The sequence below is a fragment of the Hypanus sabinus genome, chromosome 4 (genome assembly GCF_030144855.1).
Source record: "Hypanus sabinus isolate sHypSab1 chromosome 4, sHypSab1.hap1, whole genome shotgun sequence".
Taxonomy (NCBI): domain Eukaryota; kingdom Metazoa; phylum Chordata; class Chondrichthyes; order Myliobatiformes; family Dasyatidae; genus Hypanus; species Hypanus sabinus.
Genome location: NC_082709.1, coordinates 116,096,996 through 116,122,215, shown reverse-complemented (window position 1 = coordinate 116,122,215; position 25,220 = coordinate 116,096,996). Strand labels below are relative to the sequence as shown.

Here is a 25,220-nt window from a genome sequence, read left to right as displayed (position 1 = left end):
CTTCAAGGGGCGGTGTCTCAGAAAGACAGTGTCCATTGTTAAGGACCTCCAGCACCCAGGGCATGTCTTTTTCTCATCTGGTAGGAGGTACAGACAGATGCCTGAAGGCACACACTCAGTGATTAAGGAACAGCCTCCTCCCTGTTGCCATCAGATTCCTAAGTGGACATTGAACCAGTTATTTCTGTTTTTTGCATGATTTTTAATCTAATCAATATAAGTATACTATAATTGATTTACTTATTATTTTATTATATTTATTTGTTATATATTATGTATTACATTGAACTGTTGCTGCTAAGTTAACAAATTTCACAACACATGCCAGTGGTAATAATCCTGATTCTCATTCTGATAGAAGTACATCCTCTGTCGAACTATTTTTGGTAATGAAGAAGATGTGGTTATCCCACCTGATGTCCTGCAAAATAATGATGTACAAAAACTTGAAAGTTGAAGCATGCTAACTATAGGGTTGTTGATGATGAGGGGGGAGAGGAGACACATTTGACCTGAAGTCAGTTTGCGTCTCCGCTGTTTTGAGGGTATTCAGTTCCAAGTTGATGAGCTTGCACGAAGACACTAGCTTGTTCAATTTAATTGAAGATGCTGTAATTGCGTACAGAGGAAATAAGAGAGGGAAGAGAACACGTCCAATAGCGCACCAGTGCCAAGTGAGCGGGATGGGGAGATGTGCTTGCCTAGTCTCCTGTGCTTCTCCTGTCAGAGAGGTAGTTTGTGATCTACCTTCAGATGGGATCTGGTACATTAAGTTTCAACAGTTTCACTTTCAGAAGATCAGGGATGACGGTATTAAAGGCTGAACTGAAATCAACAAAGAGAATCCTGATATCGGAGGCAGAGGAGTTGAGGTACTGTAATGTGAAGTACAGACTGATGTTAACTGCATCATCTGCAGATCTGATGTCACTGTAGGCAAACTACAGTGTATTTAGGAATTTTTGAATCATGGATTTGAGAAATAATAAGACTCGTGTTTCAAAAGTCTGCTGACTGATGTGAGTGCAACTGGTGCATCGTCATTGAGTCCAGTGATCTTTGATTTTTTTGGGGACTGGAGTAATTGTAGATTTCTTAAAACAAGCTGGAACGTTGTATAGTTTAAGATACTGTTGGGAAAAAGTCTGTGAACATTATAGACAGCTGGTGGGCGCAGTGTTAAAGGATGGTAAGGGCGATAGAGTCAGCCGCCTTGATATTTTGCTTCCTGAACAGCTTCCTCACCAAAAGGTGTGATACTGTTCTTCTCCCTTCACCTTCTTATTCTGACCTTCCTTTTCCTTTCCAGTTCAGATGAAGGGTCTCAGCCTGTAATGCCATCTGTATATTCTCCTCCATAAATCCTCCATGATTTGCTGAGCTCTTCCAGTATTTTGTATGAGTTGCTCAAGATTTCCATCATCTGCAGAAATTCTTGTGTTCTTGTGTATGTTGCCCTTGTCCTTCTTGTTGGTAAAGGTTGCGTATTTGGGCAGTAGTGTTGGAATAGACTCAGCTGACTCGTATGTTTTGGTCTTGCCCTCTTTTGGAAAATTTTTAAAAAGATATTTTTGATACATTCTCTACAGTTTTGCATATTGATTTACAACCTCACCCTGTTACTGCAATTTTTGGCTTACCAATGATTGCTCTGCCCTCTTCAGCTTGGCGGATGATTGCATTTGTTACTTTAATGGCTAGAAGATCTAATTTATTGAATTGGAAAGAGATAAATCCTCCAACTACATTTCAATGGTTTTCTCAAACCATATCCTGTTTAAATTTAGAAAAAGAAGTGGTATCTTTGATTCCTTGGTTAAATTTGAAGAAACTTGGAGGCCTTTTATTCAATACTTTCATAGAATGTAATTTGACCTTTTCTGATTCCTTTATATTATTCATTAATTTGAGTAGAGGAGCGGAGTAGAGGAGCGGAGTTGACGACACTAATAATTTTTTTTGATGTAATAGGATAGCCGAGCTTGCTTTTTTTAAAGTTTAGGTTTAGTTGTGTTTAGTTCATTTTGTTTTTGTTTTTTCAATTTGTTTTTTTTTCATCTTTTTATATTTTTTAATGGTATCCTGTTTATATTTAGGGTGTGAGAGGTCTATTATATGCTGTTACCTATAGTTTTCACTCGTGTTAATTGCCAACAATGTAATCTCACTCCCTTTGTACTATTATGACTGTTATGTATCTGATTTTGAAAAGTTCAATAAGAAGATTGAAAAAGAAAGAATGCAATGATGGTATGGGATATATAAATAAACTAGTGAGTCTGAGCATTACAATGGAACATATTTCTGCTGTACCTGATGGTTCTTATTCCCTGTAAATGCCCAGTTTTAAGCTGCCAGATCTGTTTTGATTCTGTCCCATTTGAGGTGATGGTAGTGGTGAACAGCTTGGTGTTGTGTGTCTACTTAGTGTGAAAACAGATCGTCTCCATGTGGTTAGTATGATGGTCATTTCTCTCCAACCTGTCTATCAGAGGTAGATTCATCTGGAACATGTGGAACAGTGAGTATTAGATCAAGGAGGTGTATCGGCTGTGTTGGTTTGTTTGCTGCTTGCCTCAAACTCAGGACATGGTGTAAATTGAACCAAACTTGCTGGTCCATTAATCAAAATACATTGTATGTCCATACATTCTTGAGGTATGAGAGTCTAAAGATGCTGGAATGTGGAGCAAAATAAAACTGCTGGAGGAACTCTGGTCAAGCACCATCAGTGGCAGTAAATAGATGGTCCTGGTGCATGATCTCAAAACGGAAACTTTAACAGCCCTTTACCTGCAAAGATGCTGCTTGACCAGCTGAATTCTTCCAGTAGTTTTTTCTTGCTCCGATATTTGTTCCAAATATAATTCAGCATGAAAGAGCATTGGTTCATTAGCCAGAGAGAGGATGGTAGATAGTGATGAGAAAAAAGTTACTTTGTTCATATTTGACTTAATTCCAGGAGAATTGTTGGAGCCTGTTGTCAATATTGAAGATTTTCAGAGCTCCCCCCCCCTCCCCCAACTTTGTACCATTAGTGCAGGCAGGTTTTTAGGGACTGGCTGTACTCAGTATTGTGATAGAATTGTACCTTACAGACACTTCCAGATTGGGAATATCTCAGGCTACTACTTGACTAGTTGGTAGGACAACCATTGGAATTTAGATGCCAGTTCCCAGGTAAATTTATTATCAAAGTACATGTATATCATGGTATACAACCCTGACATTTATTTTCTTGCAGGCATTTACAGTAAATACAAGGAATGCAATAGAATGAATGAAGGACCACCACCCCAAATAGGACAGACAACAACTAATGTGCAAAAGACAATAAACTGTGCAAATGCAAAACAAGAAAATAATAAATTAAGCAATATCGAGAAAATGAATCGTAGAGTCCTTGAACGCGAGTCTGTTGGTTGTGGGAACATTTAGAGACAGGGCAAGTGAGGTTGAGTGAAGTTATCATAGAATCATAGAAATCTGCAGCACATTACAGGCCCTTCAGCCCACAATGTTATGCTGATCAGGTAACCTACTCTAGAAACTGCCTAGAATTTCCCTACTGCATAGCCCTCTATTTTTCAAAGTTCCATGTACCTATCTAAAAGTCTCTTAAAAGACCCTATTGTATCTGCCTCTACAACTGTCACTGGCTGTGCATTCCACACACCCACCACTCTCTGTGTGGGGAAAAAAAAAACTACCTCTGACATGTATTGTAAAACCCCTTGTATTTACTTCCAAGCACCTTAAAACCATGCCCCTTGTTTTAGTCATTTCAGCCCCTGAAAAAGCCTCTGGCTATCCGCATGATCAATACCTCTCATCCTCTGTCACTCCAAGGAGAAAACGCCAAGTTCACTCAACCTATTCTCATAAGACATGCTCTCCAATGCAGGCAACATCCTTGTAAATCTTCCTCTACACTCTTTCTATATATCCACATCCTTCCTGTATTGAGGTGACCAGAACTGAACACACTACTCCAAGTGGGGTGGGCTAATAACTGTTCCGGAACCTAGTCATGTGGATCCTGAAACTCTCTACCTTCCTGATGGCAGCAACAAGAAGAGAGCATGATCTGGATGGTGGAGATCCTTGATGATGGATGCTGCTTTCCTGTGACAGCGCTTCTTATAGATGTGCTCAATGGTGGGAGGGTTTTACCTGTGATGGACTGGGTTGTATCCACTAGGGTTTTCCATTCAAGAACATTTGTATTTCTATACCAGCCTAATATACTCCCCAGCACTGTAGAAGTCTGTCAAAGTTTTAGATGACATGCTGAATTTTCTCAAACTTCTAAGGAAGGAGAGGCACTGCTGTGCTTTCTTCATAATGGCACTTATGTGCCAGACCTAGGGCAGATCCTCTGAAATGATAGCACCAAGGAATTTAAAGTTGCTGATTCTCTCCACTTCTGATCCCCCTATGAAGACTGCCCCCTTTGGTTTCCTCCTCTTGAAGTCAGTACTCCACCCCTTGGTCTTGCTTTTCTTTTTAAATCTTTTTATTAATTTTCAAATAGATAGGCCTAATAACAATAGTAGTACAGAGAGATTGGGATTACATTGTTGGTAAGCAGAACATACAAGTATAAGCTATAGATAACACAAATGTACTAAGCCTCCCAAACTCTTAATGTAGTTAACATGATAGAAAAACTTATCAAAAAAAGCCCCAAGTTAGAAATTTTAAAAACTGAACTAAACTAAACAAAACAAAGCTGGGCTGTTATATTACATATATTACATTACCAACAATCAATAATGTTGGTAACTCCACTCCTCTATCCAAATATTTAAGGAAAATAAGGATTCAGAAAAGTTCAAATTACATCATATGAAAATGTTGAATAAATGGTCTCCAAGTTTCTTCGAATTTAATCGAAGGGTCAAAAGTGACACTACAGAGTTTTTCTAAATTTAAACAATATATAGTTTGGGAAAACCATTGGAATGTAGTAGGAGGATTAATTTCTTTCCAATTCAATAAAATGGATCTTCTGGCCATTAATGTAACAAATGCAATCATCTGACGAGCTGAAGAGGATATATGACTATGTTTCACCAATGGTAAGCCAAAAATTGCAGTACAAGTGTCCCCAGTTTTTCAAACATTCGCTTTACATCAACTTGCTGTTACGAAAGACCTATATTAGTTACCTGTTTTCACTGACAGAAGGTGTTTTCACTGTTAAGAAAAAAGGCAGCGCACGCCGAGCAGGCAAGCTCCTCTCCCGGAACTGCATTCTAGCCGGCATTGCTTAAACACGTGCCTGTGAGCATCTGTGCTTTATGTCGATTTATTTTGTGCATACGTTAGCAAGATGAGTTCGAAGGTATCAGAAAAGCCTAAAAGAGCGCATAAGGGTGTTACACTTAGCGTAAAACTAGACATAATTAAGCATTTCGATCATGGTGAACAAAGTAAGGACATAGTGATTTTGGCTAACGGTTTGTGGAAGTTGACAAAGATGATGTTGAAGAGGTTTTGGCATCCCATGACCAAGAACTGAGAGATGAAGAGGTAAGGATAACAACTGAAACCAAATGCAGTAGCGAATGGCCCGAAAGTGAAGACGTCCAGGAACTGAACATGAAGCAATTGCGTGAGATTTTCACTGCGATTGACAACGCTGCAATGATTGCAGAAAAGTATGACTTTAATTTTGAAAAGGTGCATGGGTTTAGGGCATATTTGCAGGATGGTTTGAGTCCTTACAAAGAACTGTGACAGAAAAATGCGTGAGGCTAAGCAGTTAAGCCTACTGTCGTTTTTCAAGCCTTCCACATCAGCCACAGCAGACGATGAACTTCGACCTTCGACATTGAGGCAGGCAGACATAGAAGAAGGTGACTTGCCTGCCCTGCTGGAAGCAGACGATGATCAGATGACACCCCAGTCTCCTCTACCTCCCACCACCCCAACCTCCGATGACACAGCCTAACACACCATCATCAGTGTGCTCACTGTCTTCCTGATTCCGGTAAGTGGAACTACACTGGGCATACAATATTTCTAATTTATATAGGTTGTGTATTTTTATGTGTTATTTGGTAGCTTCATAGCTTAAAGGATACTGGAAAGAGTGCTTCTGCTGGGAGCACTTGCGCCGTGTGTTTCTGCTGAGAGCGCTTGCATGAGATTTTCACTGCAGTGGACAGAGCTGCAATAATTGTAGAAAAGTATTCCTACATTATATAGGCTGTGTATTTATCAAATCATTCCTGCTTTTACTATATGTTACTGTTATTTTAGGTTTTATGTGTTATTTGGCATGATTTGGTAGGTTATTTTTTGAGTCTGCGAACGCTGACAAATTTTTCCTGTATAAATAAGTGGTAATTGCCTCTTCACTTTACGACATTCCGGCTTACGTACCGTTTCATAGGAATGCTCTACCTTCGAATAATGGGGAAACCTGTAATAGGATGAGGATGTAAATCAATACTCAAAACTGTTGAAATAATATCAAAAATGTCTTTCCAATATTTCTCTAAAAGAGGGCAAGACCAGAACATATGGGTCAAAGAAGCTACCTCAGACTGACATCTATCACAGGCAGGAATTATATGAGAGTAAAAACAAGCTAGTTTGACTTTAGACGTGGGCCTTATGCACCACCTTAAATTGTATCAACACATGTTTAGCACGTATAGAGGAGGAGTTAACTAATTGAAGAATTTTCTCCCATTTCTCTGTAGGTAAGGAAAGTTGAAGTTCCTTTTCCCATTCATTCTTGATTTTATACCTGGCTGTATTTTCATAATCATGTCATAAATAGTTGCAATTAAACCCTTCTGATTTTAAACCTAAATTTTTTTCAGTGATATCAGTTGGATATGAATTAGGAAAAGTATGTAACATATTATTCAAAATGTTTCTAATTTGTAAGTATCTAAAAAAGTGGGGCTTGGGTCTTGCTAACATTGAGTGAGAGATTGTGGGTTGTCGCATTATTCAGCTAGATGTTCAATCTCCTTCCTATATGCTGATTCATCATCACTTTTGATTCAGCCAGAGGCAGTGGTTTTGTCTTAAATATGGTATTGGAACTTAGCCCCACAGTTAGTGAGTACACAACCGTGTGGTGTACCGGTACTGATGATGTTGTGGAGGAGATGTTGTTGCCAATCCAAACTGATCAGGGTTTACAAGAGAAGAATCAGGGATTCAGTTGCATAAGGAGGTATTGAGGCCAAGGTCTTGAAGCTTATTGATTCATTTAGAGGGGATGACAGATTTGAATGCTGACCTGTAGTCAATGAAGAGCATCTTTCAATGCATCTTCTTTTCCTGAAGTTCCAGGGTTGAGTGAAGAGCCAATGAGATTGCATCTTCAGTTGACCTGTTGTGATGTAGGCAAATTGGAATGGATCCAAGTCATTTCTCAGGCAGGCATTGATAAGTTTCATCACCAATCCCTCAAATACTTCACAATGGATCTACGTGCTACTGGATGATGGTCATTGAGGCAGATTATCATGTTCTTCTGAGGTACTGATGTAATTGAAGCCTGCTGGAAGCAGGTGGGTACCTCAGCCTACTAAAGCCAAAAGTTAAAGATGTAGGTAACACTCCAGCCAGTTGATCAACATCTGTCCACTGAAATTAAAAAAACATAGATATTAAATTAAATGAAATCAATGATCCTCCTAGTCAATCAAATTCTGTAAATATTTCAGGGAATTCTGTTATTTTCATTGATCGTCTGGACATATCTCTGAGCTCTCAATGCAAGTTGATCATGATATTTAACATTTGAGATTCCCTTAGCTGTTAACTATAGCTGCATTAATTTTGCCACTTAGTGAACATGGTATCAATTCTGTCTTTTAATATGGATTTATAATCATTTGGGTTTTTCTTCATCCACAAAGTGTATATAATAATACACCTTGGCTACACTATCAGCACATCCACACACATAACTTCACCAAGAAAGACAAATATGGCAGGTAGTTTAAAAGTGTCACCGCCTGACAGTCATTTTGAAAACATTCATTATTCTAACTTGAAGATATATCACCCTTTCTTCATCTTTGCCAAATCTAAATTCAAGAACTTCAAACACAACATTGCTGAGGGAGTATCTTCGCCAGAAAGGCTGCATCATCACTTTCTCAAAGACAGATTGAGATGCAAAGTAAATGTTGGCCTTGTCTATGATGCTGATACTCCACAAATGATTAAAAATTCGGTAAAGTTGTTAAAAATTGAAATAAAAGTTGAAGGAAAATACTTTCAAGTGGTGTAACACACACAAAATGCTGGTAGAACACAGCAAGCCAGGCAGCATCTATAGGGAGAAGCACTGTCGACATTTTGGGCGGAGACCCTTCGTCTAGTCCTGACGAAGGGTTTCGGCCTGAAACGTTGACAGCACTTCTTCTTACAGATGCTGCCTGGCCTGCTGTGTTCCACCAGCATTTTGTATGTGTTGCTTGAATTTCCAGCATCTGCAGATTTCCTCGTGTTTGCCTTCAAGTGGTGTACATTGCTTTGTATTTGAATATCAATCCACTTCTATTACAATGTTTCTGTTTCTGTTCAGAATGTTCTGTTGCTTAGCATATTCTTATTTAGTTGCTATAGATCTGATGAGATGGATCTTAATACAAATGCATGGTTATTGAGTACCAGTAACTATGATACAGCATATTCTAGTTAATAGGGCCATTGGTTAAATGGACAGCTGCTTATTTGGAACAATTCTTAAAGAACAAAAACTAATTGAGAAAATGGCCAGAATTCATTTTGTTTATTTGAGACACTATGCTGCTCACTTTGAGACTGTTCCCAAACAGTTTCTTACTTGCAAGAGAAAATCTGCAGATGCTGGAAATCCGAGCAACACACACAAAATGCTGGAGGAACTCAGCATTTATGGGAGAAAACAGTACAGTTCACGTTTTGGGCTGGAACCCTTCGGCCAGACTTAATAGCATTAGTTGCCTGCATTTGCGTGGCCATTAGACACAACACCATGCTTAGAGCGAACAGTTTTTAAATAGCATTATTTGTGTGTGTGTTCAAAAAGCAGCAATTTTTGTCACTGGTAGTTGGAGAAATAAGCAGTAAGAAAATTCAGAGCTGTTTTACTCACTGTGGCTTCAGGCATTCAAGTTTGGAGATGCAGGATACAGCCAGGAGTAAAAATGAAACTGTTTCACTATTTGAGCAAGTTGGAAACTATGAAGAATTTGAAAGTATCAACAATCATATTGAATGCTACAATTAAATGAGGATTTGGAGGATGCACTCGTTGACAGGGTTTATGAAAGCAGTCCATTATCTGCTCAAGGTGTCTGCGCTGATTTTGTTCATTTACAGTCAAAAAAAACGCAACACAGATGAATTCCTCAGTCAATAAGTATTAGGAACAAATACACAGTTTTATAGTACTGCAGTTGTATTGGTAGTATTTTAATTTGTTCTGTATTTCCTTAAATATATAATTTATCACAGTTTATTTTTTTTTTAAGTACCTTTTTAAACTACTTCCATGAAAATTCTCAGTTAATTGGGACAGCTGCTTAATTGGGCAAAAACGTGCTGGTCCCATTTGTCCCAATTAACTGAAATCTACTGTAATTAATTTTTGTTTTAATAAACAATGTCTTTCAATTCATTGTGTGAGTCAAGGAAATTAATATGCTCAGAACGTATTTTTAGCACAGAAAACTGGGTATTCAAGGTAAAACAAATGTGTGAGTGTGCATGTCCTTTTCTGGTTCCTGGTTGCTCCTCCTTTGTCGCTATTTTGGACATCTTTGATTGGGGCGGCCTGCAGATAGCGAATGACACAGCATTAGATTGAATTTAACTTCATATGCCTGAACTCTTTTGATTTTGTGTTTTTTCACTCATTTTTTGCCATTTGTGTGATCTTTTTTTACGTGTTGGGGGGTGTTGATGTTTTTCTTTGAATGGGTACCATGGTTTTCTTTGTTTTGTGGCTGTCTATGGGAAGATGGACCTCAGGGTCATACACTGCATGCATGCTTTAAAATAAATGTACTTTGATACTTCGAGAGATATAGGTTTTTAATCTGTGGTTTTTAGTTGCCCATTAAAATTGTTATGTAGCACAAATCTAATCATGCATGATATTGCGAAGCCTAATTTACATGTGCATATTCAAATTTTAAAAAATATATTTACTTCTATTTTTCATGACCTGTGCAATGTGTGGGCAGTTATTTTTTTTGCTAGCCATCTTTAAAATTAAGAAGAGGTAGAAGCCAAATCTTTCAAATAATTTTGTGCATTTGGATTTTCTGTGAATTGTGGAAATCTTGTGATATTTCATTGTCAGTTAAAGAGTGTTGACTACCACCCTGCTTAAATAAATAGGAAGCTGCAGAGCATTTGTCAGTATTGATTGGGCTACTTTTGTGCAAGCAGCTGTAAAGTGTTTTAGACTACTTATTAAGTACTAACATTTCTTGGCTGAAAGGCAGACAATACCAGATGCTTAAATGTTAAGAAAATGCTATGATACTATAATAAAATTTGAAGGCATTAGGAAGTAATACCGGTGTTAAAGAATGACTTTCGTATACAACCAATACTTTGAGCTAAATTTCCATGTTCTGTATTTAGAAAGAAGTTTAACATATGTTGAAATATTGTTTCCTGAAAACTTTCGCTGTAACATAAACCAATGTATAATAAAGAGTTTTTTATACATGCAAAGAGTGAAGGAGGATTAAAGGCTAAGTTATTGCCTAGTTTCAGTCAGATTTTTGAGAATATTACAGACAAGGCCTCATCACATTTGAACTGTGTATGCAAGCACAAGAGATTATAACTGTGATATTACAAACATGTTTTTGGAAATGTTCTACAGCAGGGGTGGGCAAACTTTTTGACTTGTGGGCCACAAAGGGTTCTAAAATTTGACAGGGGGGCCGGACCAGGAGCAGATGGATGGAGTGTTTTGGTAATACACCTCATAAGAGAAAATAAAATATCATGGGATATGTAGAAAACACGTGCTTTAATTTCAATTGAAAATGAACAAATGCATTACAACAAAATATCTGTCTTTGAAGTCCCATGGTATTTAGCTATTTATTGAAAGGACTTTTAAAACACTGAAAATTAAATGAATAAAATACAGCTTTTTTTAATAGTAACAGTTATTATTTTAAAGCACTGAAAATTCTGTTATCCTTCAAGATATTATCATCATCACTCTCCTCCTGCCTGTCTTTTATTTCAAAAACGGTAGGAGATGCAGGTCTGCTTGTCCTGCTCCTTCTTATTCAATTGTCCCCTGTGCCAAAACTCAACAACGACCAGCACAAGGAGAGAACAGTATGCGGAGCGCGTTATTTGATCTGGAGCGCATTTTTTATTTTGAGAACGTACGTGCACCTGCGCACTACTCATGTCCATCACTTAACAGAAATGACATGTAACATGTAAGGCTTATTGAAAAAAAAATTTTCAAATGCATTTTTTACATAACACAACGAAGAAACTTATTTTTAATTTCAGTGGGAACAGTGTTGTTGGTCTCCCTTTTTAGCCGGCGCATCAAAGTCTGGATTTAGTTTTGTTGTGGCGATTCTCAGGATGGATCTGAGGTGTTGGTCAGTTAACTTGGATCTGTGGCTGGCTTTGTTGATGTTCATGACGCTGAACGCCTGTTCACACAAATAGGTTGAGCCGAACAACGAGTAAAGCGCAGATGTGGAGTAATACGCTGCACCTCAACAAAGGTCAATGTGTAGCGGTGTGCTACATGCAGCGCTAAAATTACGACACGGAGTCAGTAACTGCAGTCGAAGAAAAAAACTTTATTCGAAATCCCCAGCCTCACTTTTAAGCCTCCCTCAACCTGCCCCCCCCCCCCCCCCCCGTGGCGCAGAGGCTCCAAAGCTCTGTGCTCGCAAATCCCCGCAGGCTATCTCCCTTAGCCGGAACGCTGGCTAATTGTGAGCCGGTTCAGATGTGCCAGGAAATGGGTCGCCACAAATGTATATAGAGTGCGTCATCTATTGGGAAAATGCCAGAATTGCGGGGAAAAAACGTTAACAAGGTTTATTAATATAATTTCATCAAGTTCTGCGGGCCAGATTAAAAAGCTTAACAGGCTGCATCTGGCCCGCGGGCCGTAGTTTGCCCATGCCTGTTCTACAGCATACTTATAAGGGACATTAGATATTATAGCAATGAAAGAAAAGCATACTATTAATACTCTTTATCCAGTCAAAACCATATAGATCTTTTCACAGAGTGGGCCAAATCACTGAAGGTAGGCTTGAGCTCTTTGATAAGGCTTTTATGAATGAATAGCTTTGGTGCTTCAGTATTTTAATTGAGAAACATATGGTGGAAAACATATATAAATGACTTAGATAAATTGGACAACTTAATGTCCATGCTCCAGGAATATCTAATTAAAAAATGTAACCAGTTGTTTCTCTTTGAATATCTCTGGGATATAATGTGTGTAATAAATAGATGTTATGAAATGGGGAAATCTGTAATGTCATTCCTATTATAATGGTTCTTCTTTGCCCTGTCTTTTCCCCATTCTTGCTATCTGTTGGAAATCCTGTGCTGAATGGTACTGAGAGCTTCCTAAACTTTATCAGGGAAAAATCTATGGGATAAATGTCATTAGAAGCATTGAGTTTTTCTCAGCTGTATGTTAAATGTCTTTATAGCTTACCAAATGGATCATGGTTTTATTGCATTTGTCATTAAATATGTCATGTTATCTGCAGAAGTATTTTATCTTTGTAATGTCATTTGAAAGCTAAGATAATGTGAGAAATTCATGGGAAGCCATTATGTTGTTGGGAGTAATTCAAATTCGCATAACACCATAAATTTAATTAAACCTTTTGGGAGTTAGTTAGCTAAACTTCTGTGTTCTGGTAATATTTATAAAATGCTATCCTCATTCCCCTTTCCATTTCACATGCCTTCCTTCCCCTCCACTGCACTCAAATATTTGGTGGATTATTATTTCAATACAGCATTTAAACTATTGGATTTTGGTGTACTTTATTTTGCCTGATTGATATTAAAAAATTTGACTCTTCTTCATATAGTACATATATGAACTATATATAGTACATATTAGAACTATGTTAATTGCACATAGGGAACACATCTTCAGTCCAAAATATAAGATTTCCAGGTACAGTAACCTCACCACTTTGTAGATGTCAGATGGAATAGGTGCTATTTACAATTTTTTTTATCTTATATTGTTTAATACGATTTGCAACATTATCTTGCCTCAGTAGAAAAGTTAAGTCACCTTCTTTTCCAGTTAATAGTAATTTATTTCCCAGAAATAGTTTCAGTATTGATAATTACATATGTTGTTTCTTTCAGATGGACAGCATTGTGATTAGATTCGGACAAGTATGAAGGATGTGAAATTGATTTGTTGGAAGTTCTGCTTCTATGGACACTGTACAAAACCTGCGTGCATGATTAATTTTTGCAACCACGATGTGATTTTGGATCACGTTTTTCAGAGAACTTTGTCTTCATGAAGATTCCTGACATTGGTGATGTGATGAATAAATTTGAAGTCCTTAGAATTGTAGGTGAAGGTGAGGACTGAACTGAAAGTGTTAATGTTGATATTACATTGTCCACATTAATACATTGTTCAGAATATGCTGGAAAAATAACAACAAATTATTTTCTTGTATTTTAACAAAAAATAGCATGTCTTTCTTTTGCTGAGGAGACTTTACATGAGTTGTACATTCATATGTACGATACCTGGCTGTCATTGTACAGCAGTGATGCAACAAGACCTGGGTGTCATTGTACAGCAGTCATTGAAGGTGGGCATGCAGGTACAGCAGGCAGTGAAAAAGGCAAATGGTATGTTGGCATCCATAGCAAAAGGATTTGAGTACAGGAGCAGGGAGGTTCTACTGCAGTTGTACAAGGCCTTGGTGAGACCGCACCTAGAATATTGTATGCAGTTTTGGTTCCCTAATCTGAGGAAAAACATTCTTGCTATAGAGGGAGTACAGAGAAGGTTCACCAGATTGATTCTTAGGATGGCAGGACTTCCATATGAAGAAAGACTGGATCGACTAGGCTTATACTCACTGGAATTTAGAAGATTGGGGGGGGGGGATCTTATTGAAACATATAAAATTCTAAAGGGATTGGACAGGCTAGATGCAGGAAGATTGTTTCCGATGTTGGGGAAGTCCAGAACGAGGGGTCACAGTTTAAGGATAAAGGGGAAGCCTTTTAGGACTGGAAAAATTTCTTCACCCAGAGTGGTGGATCTGTGGAACTCTCTGCCACAGGGAACAGTTGAGGCCGGTTCATTGGCTATATTTAGGAGGAAGTTGGATATGGCCCTTGTGGCTAAAGGGATCGGGGGTATGGAGAGAAAGCAGGTACAGGGTTCTGAGTTGGATGATCAGCCATGATCATACTGAACGGCGGTGCAGGCTCGAAGGGCCGAATGGCCTACTCCTGCACCTATTTTCTATGTTTCTATGTGCAGATGACTTGTGTAGCTGTGGATAACTCTCCCTAAATCAGGATCTTTATTAAGCTTTTCATGCTTCAAGATAGCATTGCATTTTTGTTGTTGAATTAAATGCCCCATAAGCTACATTTAATGAGTTTGGCTAAATTTATCCAACTGTTATGTTGTTACTCATTCTCAGAGGCCAAATTGGTGAACAGTGGAGATTTTGGAATGCCATTAAATATAGGAAATAAATATTAAATAAAAGAAGTTTAATAGTTTAAAAAATTATTATAAAGGGATTGAGTGCAAAAATAAGGAATCTATTACCCTCTCCTTCTAATCCCCTCCCCCTGGTACCCCTCCTTCCCTTTCTCCCATATTCCACTGTCCTCTCCCTATCAGATTCCTTCTTCTCCAGCTCTTTACCTTTCCCACCCACCTGACTTCATCTATCACCTTCTAGTTAGTTCCCCCCCCCCCCACCATTTTATTTTGGTGACCTGCTTCCTTTCTAGTCCTGAAGAAGGGTGTCGGTCTGAAACATTGACTGTTAATTCATTTCCATAGATGCTGCCACACCTGCTGAGTTCCTCCAGCATTTTATGTGTGCTATTGCTAGGAACATTTAGACAATAACTGTGGAAGGAGAAAAAGAGGGTCTTGGACTCTTCTTTCCACAGATGCTGCCTAAGCTGCTAAGTGTGTAGACCTTCTGTGTCAATTTAAGATTTTGAGAAGGATGGACAGAGTGGATGGCAAGAAACTGTTTCCTTAAGACCATAAGATAGAGGAGTAGAATTAGGTCATTTGGCCTATCGAGACTGCTCCCATTTCATCATGGCTGATCCAATTTTTCTCTCAGCTCCAGTCTTTTTCCCAGTATCTTTTCGTGCTCTGACTGGTCAAGAATCTGTCAACCTCTGCCTTAAATATACATAAACATTTGGTCTCCACAGCTGCCTCGAGCAAAGAATTCTGCAGATTCACCACTCTCTGGCTAAAGAGATTTCTCCTCATCTCCATTCTAAAAGGATACCCCTCTATTCTGAGGCTGTGTCCTCTGATCTTCAACTTTCCCAGCATAGGAAACATCCTCTCCACATCCACTCTATCAAGGTCTTTCACTGTTTGATAGGTTTCAAAGGTGTCGCCCTTCATTCTTCTGAATTCCAGCAAATACAGGCATATAGCCATCAAATGCTCTTCAAATGACAAACCGTTCAATCCAAGAATAATTTTCGTGAACCTCATTTGAACCCTTTCCAGTTTCTGCACGTCCTTTCTAAGATAAGGGGCCCAAATCTGCTCATAATACTCCAAGTGAAGCCTTATCAGTGCTTTATAGATTTTCCTTAGTGGAATACCTATAACTAGGGATTGGCTATTAGCAACTCAAACAACAAGTTTATTTTGTATATACAGGGAATTCTAACATGTGCAATCATCAAAAAGACAAAGTAGGATAGCAAGAGTATATTGGAAAAGAAGAGAGCATAAGATATAGGAGCAGAAGTAGGCCATTCAGCCCTTCGAGTCTGCTCTGCCATTCAGTCATGGGCTGATCCAATTCTTCCAGTCATCCCCACTCCCCTGCCTTCTCCCCATACCCTTTGATGCCCTGGCTAATCAAGAATCTATCTATCTCTGCCTTAAGTACACCCAATGACTTGGCCTCCGCAGCCACTCATGGCACAAATTCCACAGATTTACCAGCTTCTGACTAGAGTAATTTCTCCACATCTCCATTCTAAATAGGCATCCTTCAGTCTTGAAGTCGTGCCCCCTTGTCCAATACTCCCCTACCATGAGAAGTAACTTTGCCATATTTAATCTGTTCAGGCCTTTTAACATTGGGAATGTTTCTGTGAGATCCTCCCTCGTTCTCCTGAACTCCAGGGAATACAGGCCAAGAGTTGCCTGATGTTTCTCATACAGTAACCCTTTCATTCCTGGAATCATTCTCGTGAATCTTCTCTGAACCCTCTCCAATGTCAGTATATCTTTTCTAAAATAAGGAGCTCAAAACTGCACACAGTACTCCATGTGGTTTCATGAGTGCCTTATAGAGCCTCAACACCACATCCATGCTCTTGTATTCTATACTGTACCTCTAGAAATGAATGCCAGCATTGTATTCGCCTTTTGCAGCACCGACTCAATCTGGAGGTTAAACTTTAGGGTATCCTTCACCAGGAGTCCCAAGTCCCTTTGCATCTCTGCATTTTGAATTCTCTCCCTATCTAAATAATGTTTTGCCTGTTTATTTTTTCCACCAAAGTGCAGGACCATACACTTTCCAACATTGTATTTCATTTTCCACTTCTTTGCCCGCTCCCCTAAACTAATTAAGTCTCTGCAGGCTCTCTGTTTCCTCAACACTACCTGCTCCTCCACTTATCTTTGTTTCATAGGCAAACTTAGCCACAAATCCATTAATCCCATAGTCCAAATCATTGACATACATCGTAAAAAGCAGTGGTCCCAACACTGACCCCTGTGGAACTCTGTTGGTCACAGGCGGCCAGCCAGAATAGGATCCCTTTATTCCCACTCTGTTTTCTGCTGATCAGCCACTGCTCCACCCAAGCTAGTAATTTCCCTGTAATTCCATGGGCTCTTATCTTGCTAAGCAGCCTCATGTGCGGCACCTTGTCAAAGGCCTTCTGAAAATCCAAGTATACCATGTCTACTGCATCTCCTTTGTCTACCCTGCTTGTAATTTCCTCAAAAAATTGCAGTAGGTTAGTCAGGCAGGATTTTCCTTTCAGGAAACCATGCTGGCTTTGTCCTATCTTGTCATGTGCACAGAAATTTGATACTCAACATGCACAAGACCAATGAGATGATTGTTCTTTAGGATGGTGCTGGCTGACCATTCTCACTGTACCTAAGTGGCTCCTTAACAAACTCATCTGGTCCCTCAGCACACACGAGGAAATCTGCAGATGCTGGAAATTCAAACAACACACACAAAATGCTGGTGGAACACAGCAGGCCAGGCTGCATCTATAAGGAGAAGCACTGTCGACGTTTCGGGCCAAGACCCTTCATCAGGACTAACTGAAAGGAAAGATACTAAGAGATTTGAAAGTAATGGGGGGAGAGGGAAATGCGAAATGATTGGAGAAGATCGGAGGGGGTGGGATGAATCTAAGAACTGGAAAGGCGATTGGCAGAAGTGATACAGAGCTTTTTCTCTCTCTCTGCCCATCACTCTGCCTGTTCTCCCTCCATCTCCCTCTGGTGCTCCCCCTTCCCCCTTTCTTTCTCCTGAGGCCTCCCGTCCCATGATCCTTTCCCTTCTCCAGCTCTGTATCACTTTCGCCAATCACCTTTCCAGCTCTTAGCTTCATCCCACCCCCTCCGGTCTTCTCCTATCATTTCACATTTCCCCCTCCCCCCACTACTTTCAAATCTCTTAGTATCTTTCCTTTCAGTTAGTCCAGACGAAGGGTCTCGGCCCGAAACGTCGACAGTGCTTCTCCTTATAGATGCTGCCTGGCCAACTGTGTTCCACCAGCATTTTGTGTGTGTTTGGTCTCTCAGCACCTCCTTTTTGGTCTAGGAAGTCTGGCAGCCTCTTCACTTCCTGAGGAGATTAAGGCAAGCAAGGCTCCACCTTCTTCTCCTCCTCTCCCTCTTCCTCTTCCTCCTTCGCCTTACTCTTCCTCCTCTTCCCACCCCCCCCCCCCCCCCCCCCCATCTGGTATGGGAAATGCAAGGCATCTGACTGCAAGTACCTACAATGGATTGCGAAGACTGCTGAGAGGATCATCAAGATCTCTCATCCACCCATCTGAGATATTTATCAGGAGTGCTGCATACGTAGCACCCTTAAATTTGTCCATGATCCCTCTCATCCGTCCAACAATCTTTTTGACCCCCCCCCCCCCCCCCCGCCCCAAGAAGTTGTTTTTGGCTTACTAAGATTCAGTTGTGGTGTTCAACTGACCCATAAACATATATTATGCTGGAAGATTATGTAACCACAAGCTGAAGTGGTTGTTATTCCAAGTATCAAAATGCCACAAAAAAATTACTTATTACATGGTCCAGACAAAGGTGCATTAACTCCATTGTACTCTTAAAGCATTTTTTAAAATTCTTTGGAAGTTTCCTGGGTTCAGAAACTCACAAATTATAACCTTGTTTTCTGTAGATCGGAATAGAATTAGAAAACAATTCAGGATTACTTATTTCATAGAAACATAGAAAATAGGTGCAGGAGTAGGCCATTCGGCCCTTCGAGCCTGCACCGCCGTTCAATATGATCATGGCTAATCATCCAACTCAGAACCCTGTACCTGCTTTCTCTCCATACCCCCTGATCCCTTTAGCCACAAGGGCCATATCTAACTCCCTCTTAAATATAGCCAATGAGCTGGCCTCAAGTGTTTCCTGTGGCAGAGAATTCCACAGATTCACCACTCTCTGTGTGAAGAAGTTTTCCCTCATCTCAGTCCTAAAAGGCTTCCCCTTTATCCTTAAACTGTGACCCCTCGTTCTGGACTTCCCCAACATTGGAAACAATCTTCCTGCATCTAGCCTGTCCATTCCCTTTAGAATTTTATACATTTCAATAAGATCTCTCCTCAATCTTCTAAAATTTCTGTTATTACTGAGGGTATTTGTTTAGTATTTTAGTTTATTTTTTCCACAAAACACACAAAGGGAGAGTTTGTCATTTTGCATGAATAGCTGAGCAATGCAAGTCGGAGACCTCTCCAGCTAGGTCTTTCATATTAACAAAATACCTACCGGAAATCAGAAATGAAACAGAAAGTGCTGGAAGTATGCAGGATCTGCAGAAATAAGAACAGATTTAACATTTTGGATTGATGACCTTTTATCATAACTAAGCAATGTTAGAATCAGCATATAGCAAGGAAAGGGAAGGATGGAAAATGTCTGAGGGTGGAAATCTAGAGAATCTGTGATGCAAATTGGTTTAAGACACGTGCTGGCAGACAGAGGGTGTTGGAAGGCTTGTTAATTATAATTGATCTGTTCCAAGAAGACAAAATGAAGTAGTTGAATGAAGGCAAGGAAATGAAAGCTGTGTTTTCTATAAACCTCAAATAATAGGAAATATTAGGAGTACAGATAGAAAATGTAGGAGCAAAATTGAGTTAATCTTTTGATGTTTCATCAAAAATAGCTGGTTCTGACACACACACTGGAAAGACTGCATTCAGTGCTCATGATGTGATCTGCTATACATAGGCAGAGCAAACACATGTTGGTAACCATTCTGAGGAAAAAAGAAGTAATTTCTATTTGGTCTATCAAGGCAACCTTGTGCTTTCATTTGCTTCTGACTTTAGTATTTATATCCCACTTAGACACTATCATCTTTTATTGGGTTCTTGCACTACTTATTTCTTTTATCTCATGGAACAGCATATAATCTTCAGCTATGTTACAGTCCTTGGGATTTGATATTAATTTCTACATTTTCTGAATCCAGTTTCACTTCATAGTTCCATTTTTCTTTGTGATGCAAGTCAAGTCCAGGCAGATAATTTGCAATTAACAAGCGTCACCAGTCTATCATCGTTTAGATCACAACTTCTTTATGCCTCCATCCAATCACAGATGTTCGCTTTTGTTCTCTCCACATTTGCCCTTTCTCTGGAACTGAAAGCACATGCTTTCTAATTTTGCCTAGTTTTGATGAAAGTTCATCGAACTGAAATGTGAATTTGTTTGCTCTTCGCTGTACATTAAATGCTCATTTGAGCAAAATGTTGGAACATGGTCAGTGAAAGTAAACTGTAACCTGGTGATAAATAGGTGTTCTTAGAATGAAGGTAACTGGATGGCAAGTTGGGGAAAAAAGTATTTACAATAATTTATTTGAATCATCTGAAATATAATTGTTTTTCTTCTTTCACAGGAGCCTATGGGGTGGTACTAAAGTGCAGGCACAAGGTTAGTGAATGACAGATTAATGAACTTCTTAGTGAAGAAAAAAAACATTAATGGATTTCAAAATTCACCTATTATTGATGTGTATATATTCTGTAATGATGTAATCATGTTGATTGATACATTCTCATAACGGACATGAGTTGGTTCAGTTCTGTGTTAACACAGGTTTAATATCTTAGATGATCTACAGTATCATACACCATTCGCTGAATTTTTGATACATAAGAAGCATTGGATAACAAAATCAGTGAAGTTTTTAACAGGTAGCTCTGGTAGTGGAGAATTTTAGTTTAGAGAGGGAAAAGATATAATGTGCATGGACTATGACATTAAGAAATTGCATCAATCCACTTCTGTATATCACCTTTTGGTTTTAATATCACTTTTGAAATATTTTTCTTAGAAGGTAGGGATTTTATTTCTGTCAAGGTGGTTCTTTTGAAAAATAGGCATTAGAAGTTAATTTTTGTAGAAGATTAAGTACATATTTTCTCTGGCCGTGGGGAGATTGGAATTTCAGAAATGGAAGAAGAAGGAGCATTTTAAAATCTGGTTTTCATCAGCAAAGTACTTAAAGTAGATGGGTCCCAACCCATTATTGTAGTTTATACACTATGGTTACCTCATAATTTTTAGTTATTTTTACCTTTACTTCAGTTCTATAATCAGTGACAGGCCCTGCTTCTGTACTGCTACCTAGTTCTGTTTTTGCTGCAAAGCACCCTGGAAGTCATAGACATTCCATTTCACGCTCTGTATACTAGGATGAGAAAGTGAGTTTCCATTGGTACAGAGGAGAGGGATCCAGGATTTGGATCAGAGTAATTTTGTCTGTGTATTTGTGCTGCATGACTGTTTTGCACCATGATGTCAATATGTTGAACCTGCTTGGTGCCTATGGCAGGGCTTGATAGTGGTTTATGAGAACGATGTAAAGGACATCTAGTTCTACTCTTTTAAGTCATTTATGGTCGTAAATGTTTTTGCTGTATTAGCCAGTGTGTGGCTAGTAGTATTCAGGAGACTGATGGAAAGGATATTCTAGTATTGCCACTGTTTTGTATTCAAGTATTTTATGGTTCCAAATCCTGTTGCTGTGTGAGGTTGCTATCAACAGACAGTATCTGCCTGATGAGTTAGAGGGAACTTTAGCTCTGGTCTAACCAAGATCCCCTGGCCTCCATTTAATAACTTCTTGCATTCTGACTGCTGATAATTGCATAATGTTGTCTGTGGTCAACTATCTGTGTCTACAGAAAATGCTGATTGTTTTGGGGTGGTTATATGTCTCCCATTTATGAAGATTTGAAATTTCGTGGTGCTAACAAATATTTTAGCTAGAATTCATATACAGAAAAAATAATGCCCCAGATAATTAGGTTATACAATTGTTCTCAAATGAATGGACGCATTATCGTATCAGATGAGAAATATATTGAGTTTCAGATATTGCTGATGGGTTTGCTTCACTTCTTTCTCTTCATTATTAAATGAACAAAGTGCAAAAGAGTCAAACTGGAATGACTTGTGAAGTGACTAAGTGGAAAGTATGAAATGGTTAAATGGCATAAATAATGTGCCAGATCAGTCCTTTCACATGGTGGCAGTTTTATCAGATCCATTGCAAAGATTGTCCTGTATGTTGAAGTAGGCTGTGAGTAGGTATTAGTTACGAACATTGGATCCTAAGGTCAATCAGTATTTAAATTACAAAGACAAAATAACACTATTTGAAAAAATAATTGTCAAAATATTTTAAACAACAATTAAACTGATAAAACACTTAACTGCACTTACTGTATCTTTTTTAATTGTTAGTGAATGGAGTCAGTTCCTTGTGCCAGCTATAGACAGCATAAAATTGAAGGGCTGGATGCAAAATATATATCTCTCCTCAGCTCGTTGACAAATTCTATATTGGAACAGTAAGTCATGTGTGCTGCATGCACCCTTCTGTTTTTCCTGTAGGGATTTGGATGTCAGAGACCCTTCCGCTACCTTCAGCTGTCAATTTCTTATAGAACCTCTGGCTGTAGATTAATTAGATCTAATGCAGTTCCAAATTAGAAATCAAAATAAATGATCACATTTCTGAGTTTGAGTACAGTGGATTCCAGTTAATTGGGCCTTGTTAATCAGGGTAGTCGCTTATTTGGGACAACTTAAAGAACAAAAATGAATCAAGAAAATGGCCAGAATTCCCATTGCTTACTCAAGACATTGTTCTGCATAATTGGGACTAGAGATGGTTGTCGTGCAGTTTCTAACTAGAGTCAGTCGCACACATTTCGTGGCCATTAGACAGTACACCTTAGAGCAAATAGTTTAAAAATAGCGTTATTTATATGTGTTTGTGTTCAAAAAGCAGCAATTTTTGTTACTGATAGTTGGCAAGTAATAGTAAGTCAATTAGGAACTGTTTTGCTCACTGTGGTTTCAAGCATTCAGACTTGGAGATGCCAGACACAGCCAGTAGTAAAAATAAAATTATTTCACTAGTCGAACAGGTTAGAAACTGTGAAGAATTTGAAGGTATTGACAATCACCTTGTTACAATTCAAATGAAGATTTGGAAGAAACAATCTTTAAAAGTATTGTATGAAGACAGGTCATTATTTGCGCTTGGTGTCTGCACTGATTTTGTTCATTTATGGTCAATCAAAAGAACACTGCAGTCAATGTACACTTGAAGAAATTCTCCATCGATAAATATTAAGAGCCAATACATAGTTTTATAGTACAATAGTAGTATTGACCAACACACCTTTGATCTCCACAAGGCACTCATCTCTCACCTGGGGCTCCAAGTAGTTGTTTGCATGTAACAGTGGCTACACCTTGACATATAGCTTCAACAGCTGGGTTAAACCAGATGAGGGTAGCCTGTGGGCCTCATACCCCAATGGTATACGGACATACCTGCCCTAGTATGCGAAGGTCTCTTCAAAGACCTGACGGATGAGGTCTATAGTGAGATCCAATGGCCAGAGTGGTGGCTCTTCAATGCTCTATGGAGAGCGAAAGGCATGACCAGGCACCGAAGAAGTAATAGCCATCCACTGCTACCAGGAAAGGCCCCAGTTCTGATGACTACTGGACCAGGACTTCTGAGTTCAAGAAGGTGGAACTGGAACTGCCCCTGTTGCAACAGCTTTTCCACTTGGAAAAACTTATCCCTCTCAGATTTCTTGACATCGTCGGGCAAGATGGACAACCACCACCAGTAATATAGGCATTGTTCTAATTTTTTCTGTACATTTAGACCCTGCATAATGCTGATTCATTGCAACATGATTATTCAATTCTTCATTGAAATGTTTTAAAATGACAAAAATTCATTCTAACCAGCACTTAAAACTTTTCAAGAACAGCTGCCATTACAGTAAACATTCAATCTGCCAATGAGTGTGCTTTACATATGCTCTGAGCCACTCACAGCCTATCACGTGTTAGTTTACACTCTGCCTCCCCTGCGTGTATAAACGTTCTTGCTCCCTTGCCAACTTATTTCATTTTTATCACCCATAATGTCTGGAAAATGGCTTGCAACTTCCAGTGAAGGCAGTACATCTACGATGTCTAGGAAAAGCATTAGCAATGGATGTGAAACTGCAAGTGATAGGGCCTTTGGAAGCTGGTGAGTGTCAGGCTGATGTTGGCGCCTCTTTGAAATTTCTGCTGTTAATCAAAATGACCCGGAGTGGGAGCAAAGCAATAAGGCAAAGAGAAGTGTTTCAACATGATTTCCTGCTACCGAGAACTGCTTCATAAGAGGAAATTTTAAAGAAGGCAATCAAATCTCAACTTGAAGAAGAAGCTGAAGTTAGAGGAGGACCCACAGCCTGGCCCCTCCTCTAAGATGTAACCACCACCCACTTCCCTCCGCTGCAGCTGCGATGCGTTGCTTCTTCACTGATGTTCTGGTTTGGCTTATTTGTGTGTTTTTTACTCCATGAATTACAGTGTATACATAAAATAATATAGCCTATATCTTGGGTTTGATTTTTTAAAAGTCAGGCACACATGTCCACTTACGTAATGTTATAATGATTCCGCATAGCACTGATTTACATAGGCTTCACCTCTGAGAAGCACATTCTCAAAATTAAGCAGGGTCTGAGTGTATTTCATTTTATATATGTAATTTATTCAGTTAAGCAGTAGTTTCTCTTTTTATACCTTTTAAACTGTTTCCATGAAAGTTTGGCTAATAGGGGCAGCCAGTTAATTGGGCCAAAATGTACTGGTCCATTGTGTTCCAATTAACCTGAAGCTACTGTTATTTGAGAAGAGGTAGTGTGTCAGGTGTATAAAATGAAGAATTGAAAGATAACTGTCACAACAGAGTATACTTGTATATATTTTGGCATCCTAGGGTACAAACTGCTGCATTTTCAGGGTCACAATAGAATTCACAATCCCAAGCACTAATTTGTAGTAATATACTTAACTGGTTCTGCCTCTGATTTGAGCCCTCCCCACTGAGAAAACAAAGGAGGGTGTTGAAGGAAAACTTGAAATCAAAGTTCATAGCCAGAGTTTTGTAATGATTTTTGTTGTTATCCATCTTGAACTAAAAAGGCTTTTGTGTACTTAAAAGTTTAAAAAAGTAATTTAACAACATAAGCTGTTGAAGTAGAAATAAACCATTAGCTCTCTTAGCTCTCTAAGCCTAGTTTTCTATTCAGTAAGACAGTGGTGTATCACTTTTTCTGCACTAACGCTGCATTATCCATTGTTATCCCGAATATCAAAAACATTAACTGATCTTGAACTTAAATGGACAGTGACTGAGCCTCCATAG

At 39.0% G+C, this 25,220-nt stretch overlaps 1 protein-coding gene across 2 annotated transcripts in view; it reads left to right on the top strand.

Annotated features, from left to right (window-relative positions):
• cdkl5 (cyclin dependent kinase like 5) overlaps positions 1-25,220 on the top strand; it is a 202,894-nt gene that overhangs the window by 20,094 nt on the left and 157,580 nt on the right. For both annotated transcript variants that reach the window (XM_059967969.1, XM_059967970.1), the window contains exons 2-3: positions 13,369-13,592; positions 20,382-20,416. In XM_059967969.1, coding sequence (XP_059823952.1) covers positions 13,529-13,592; positions 20,382-20,416 — 99 coding nt within the window. In that variant the 5' untranslated portion in view covers positions 13,369-13,528. The remainder of the gene's footprint in view (positions 1-13,368; positions 13,593-20,381; positions 20,417-25,220) is intronic.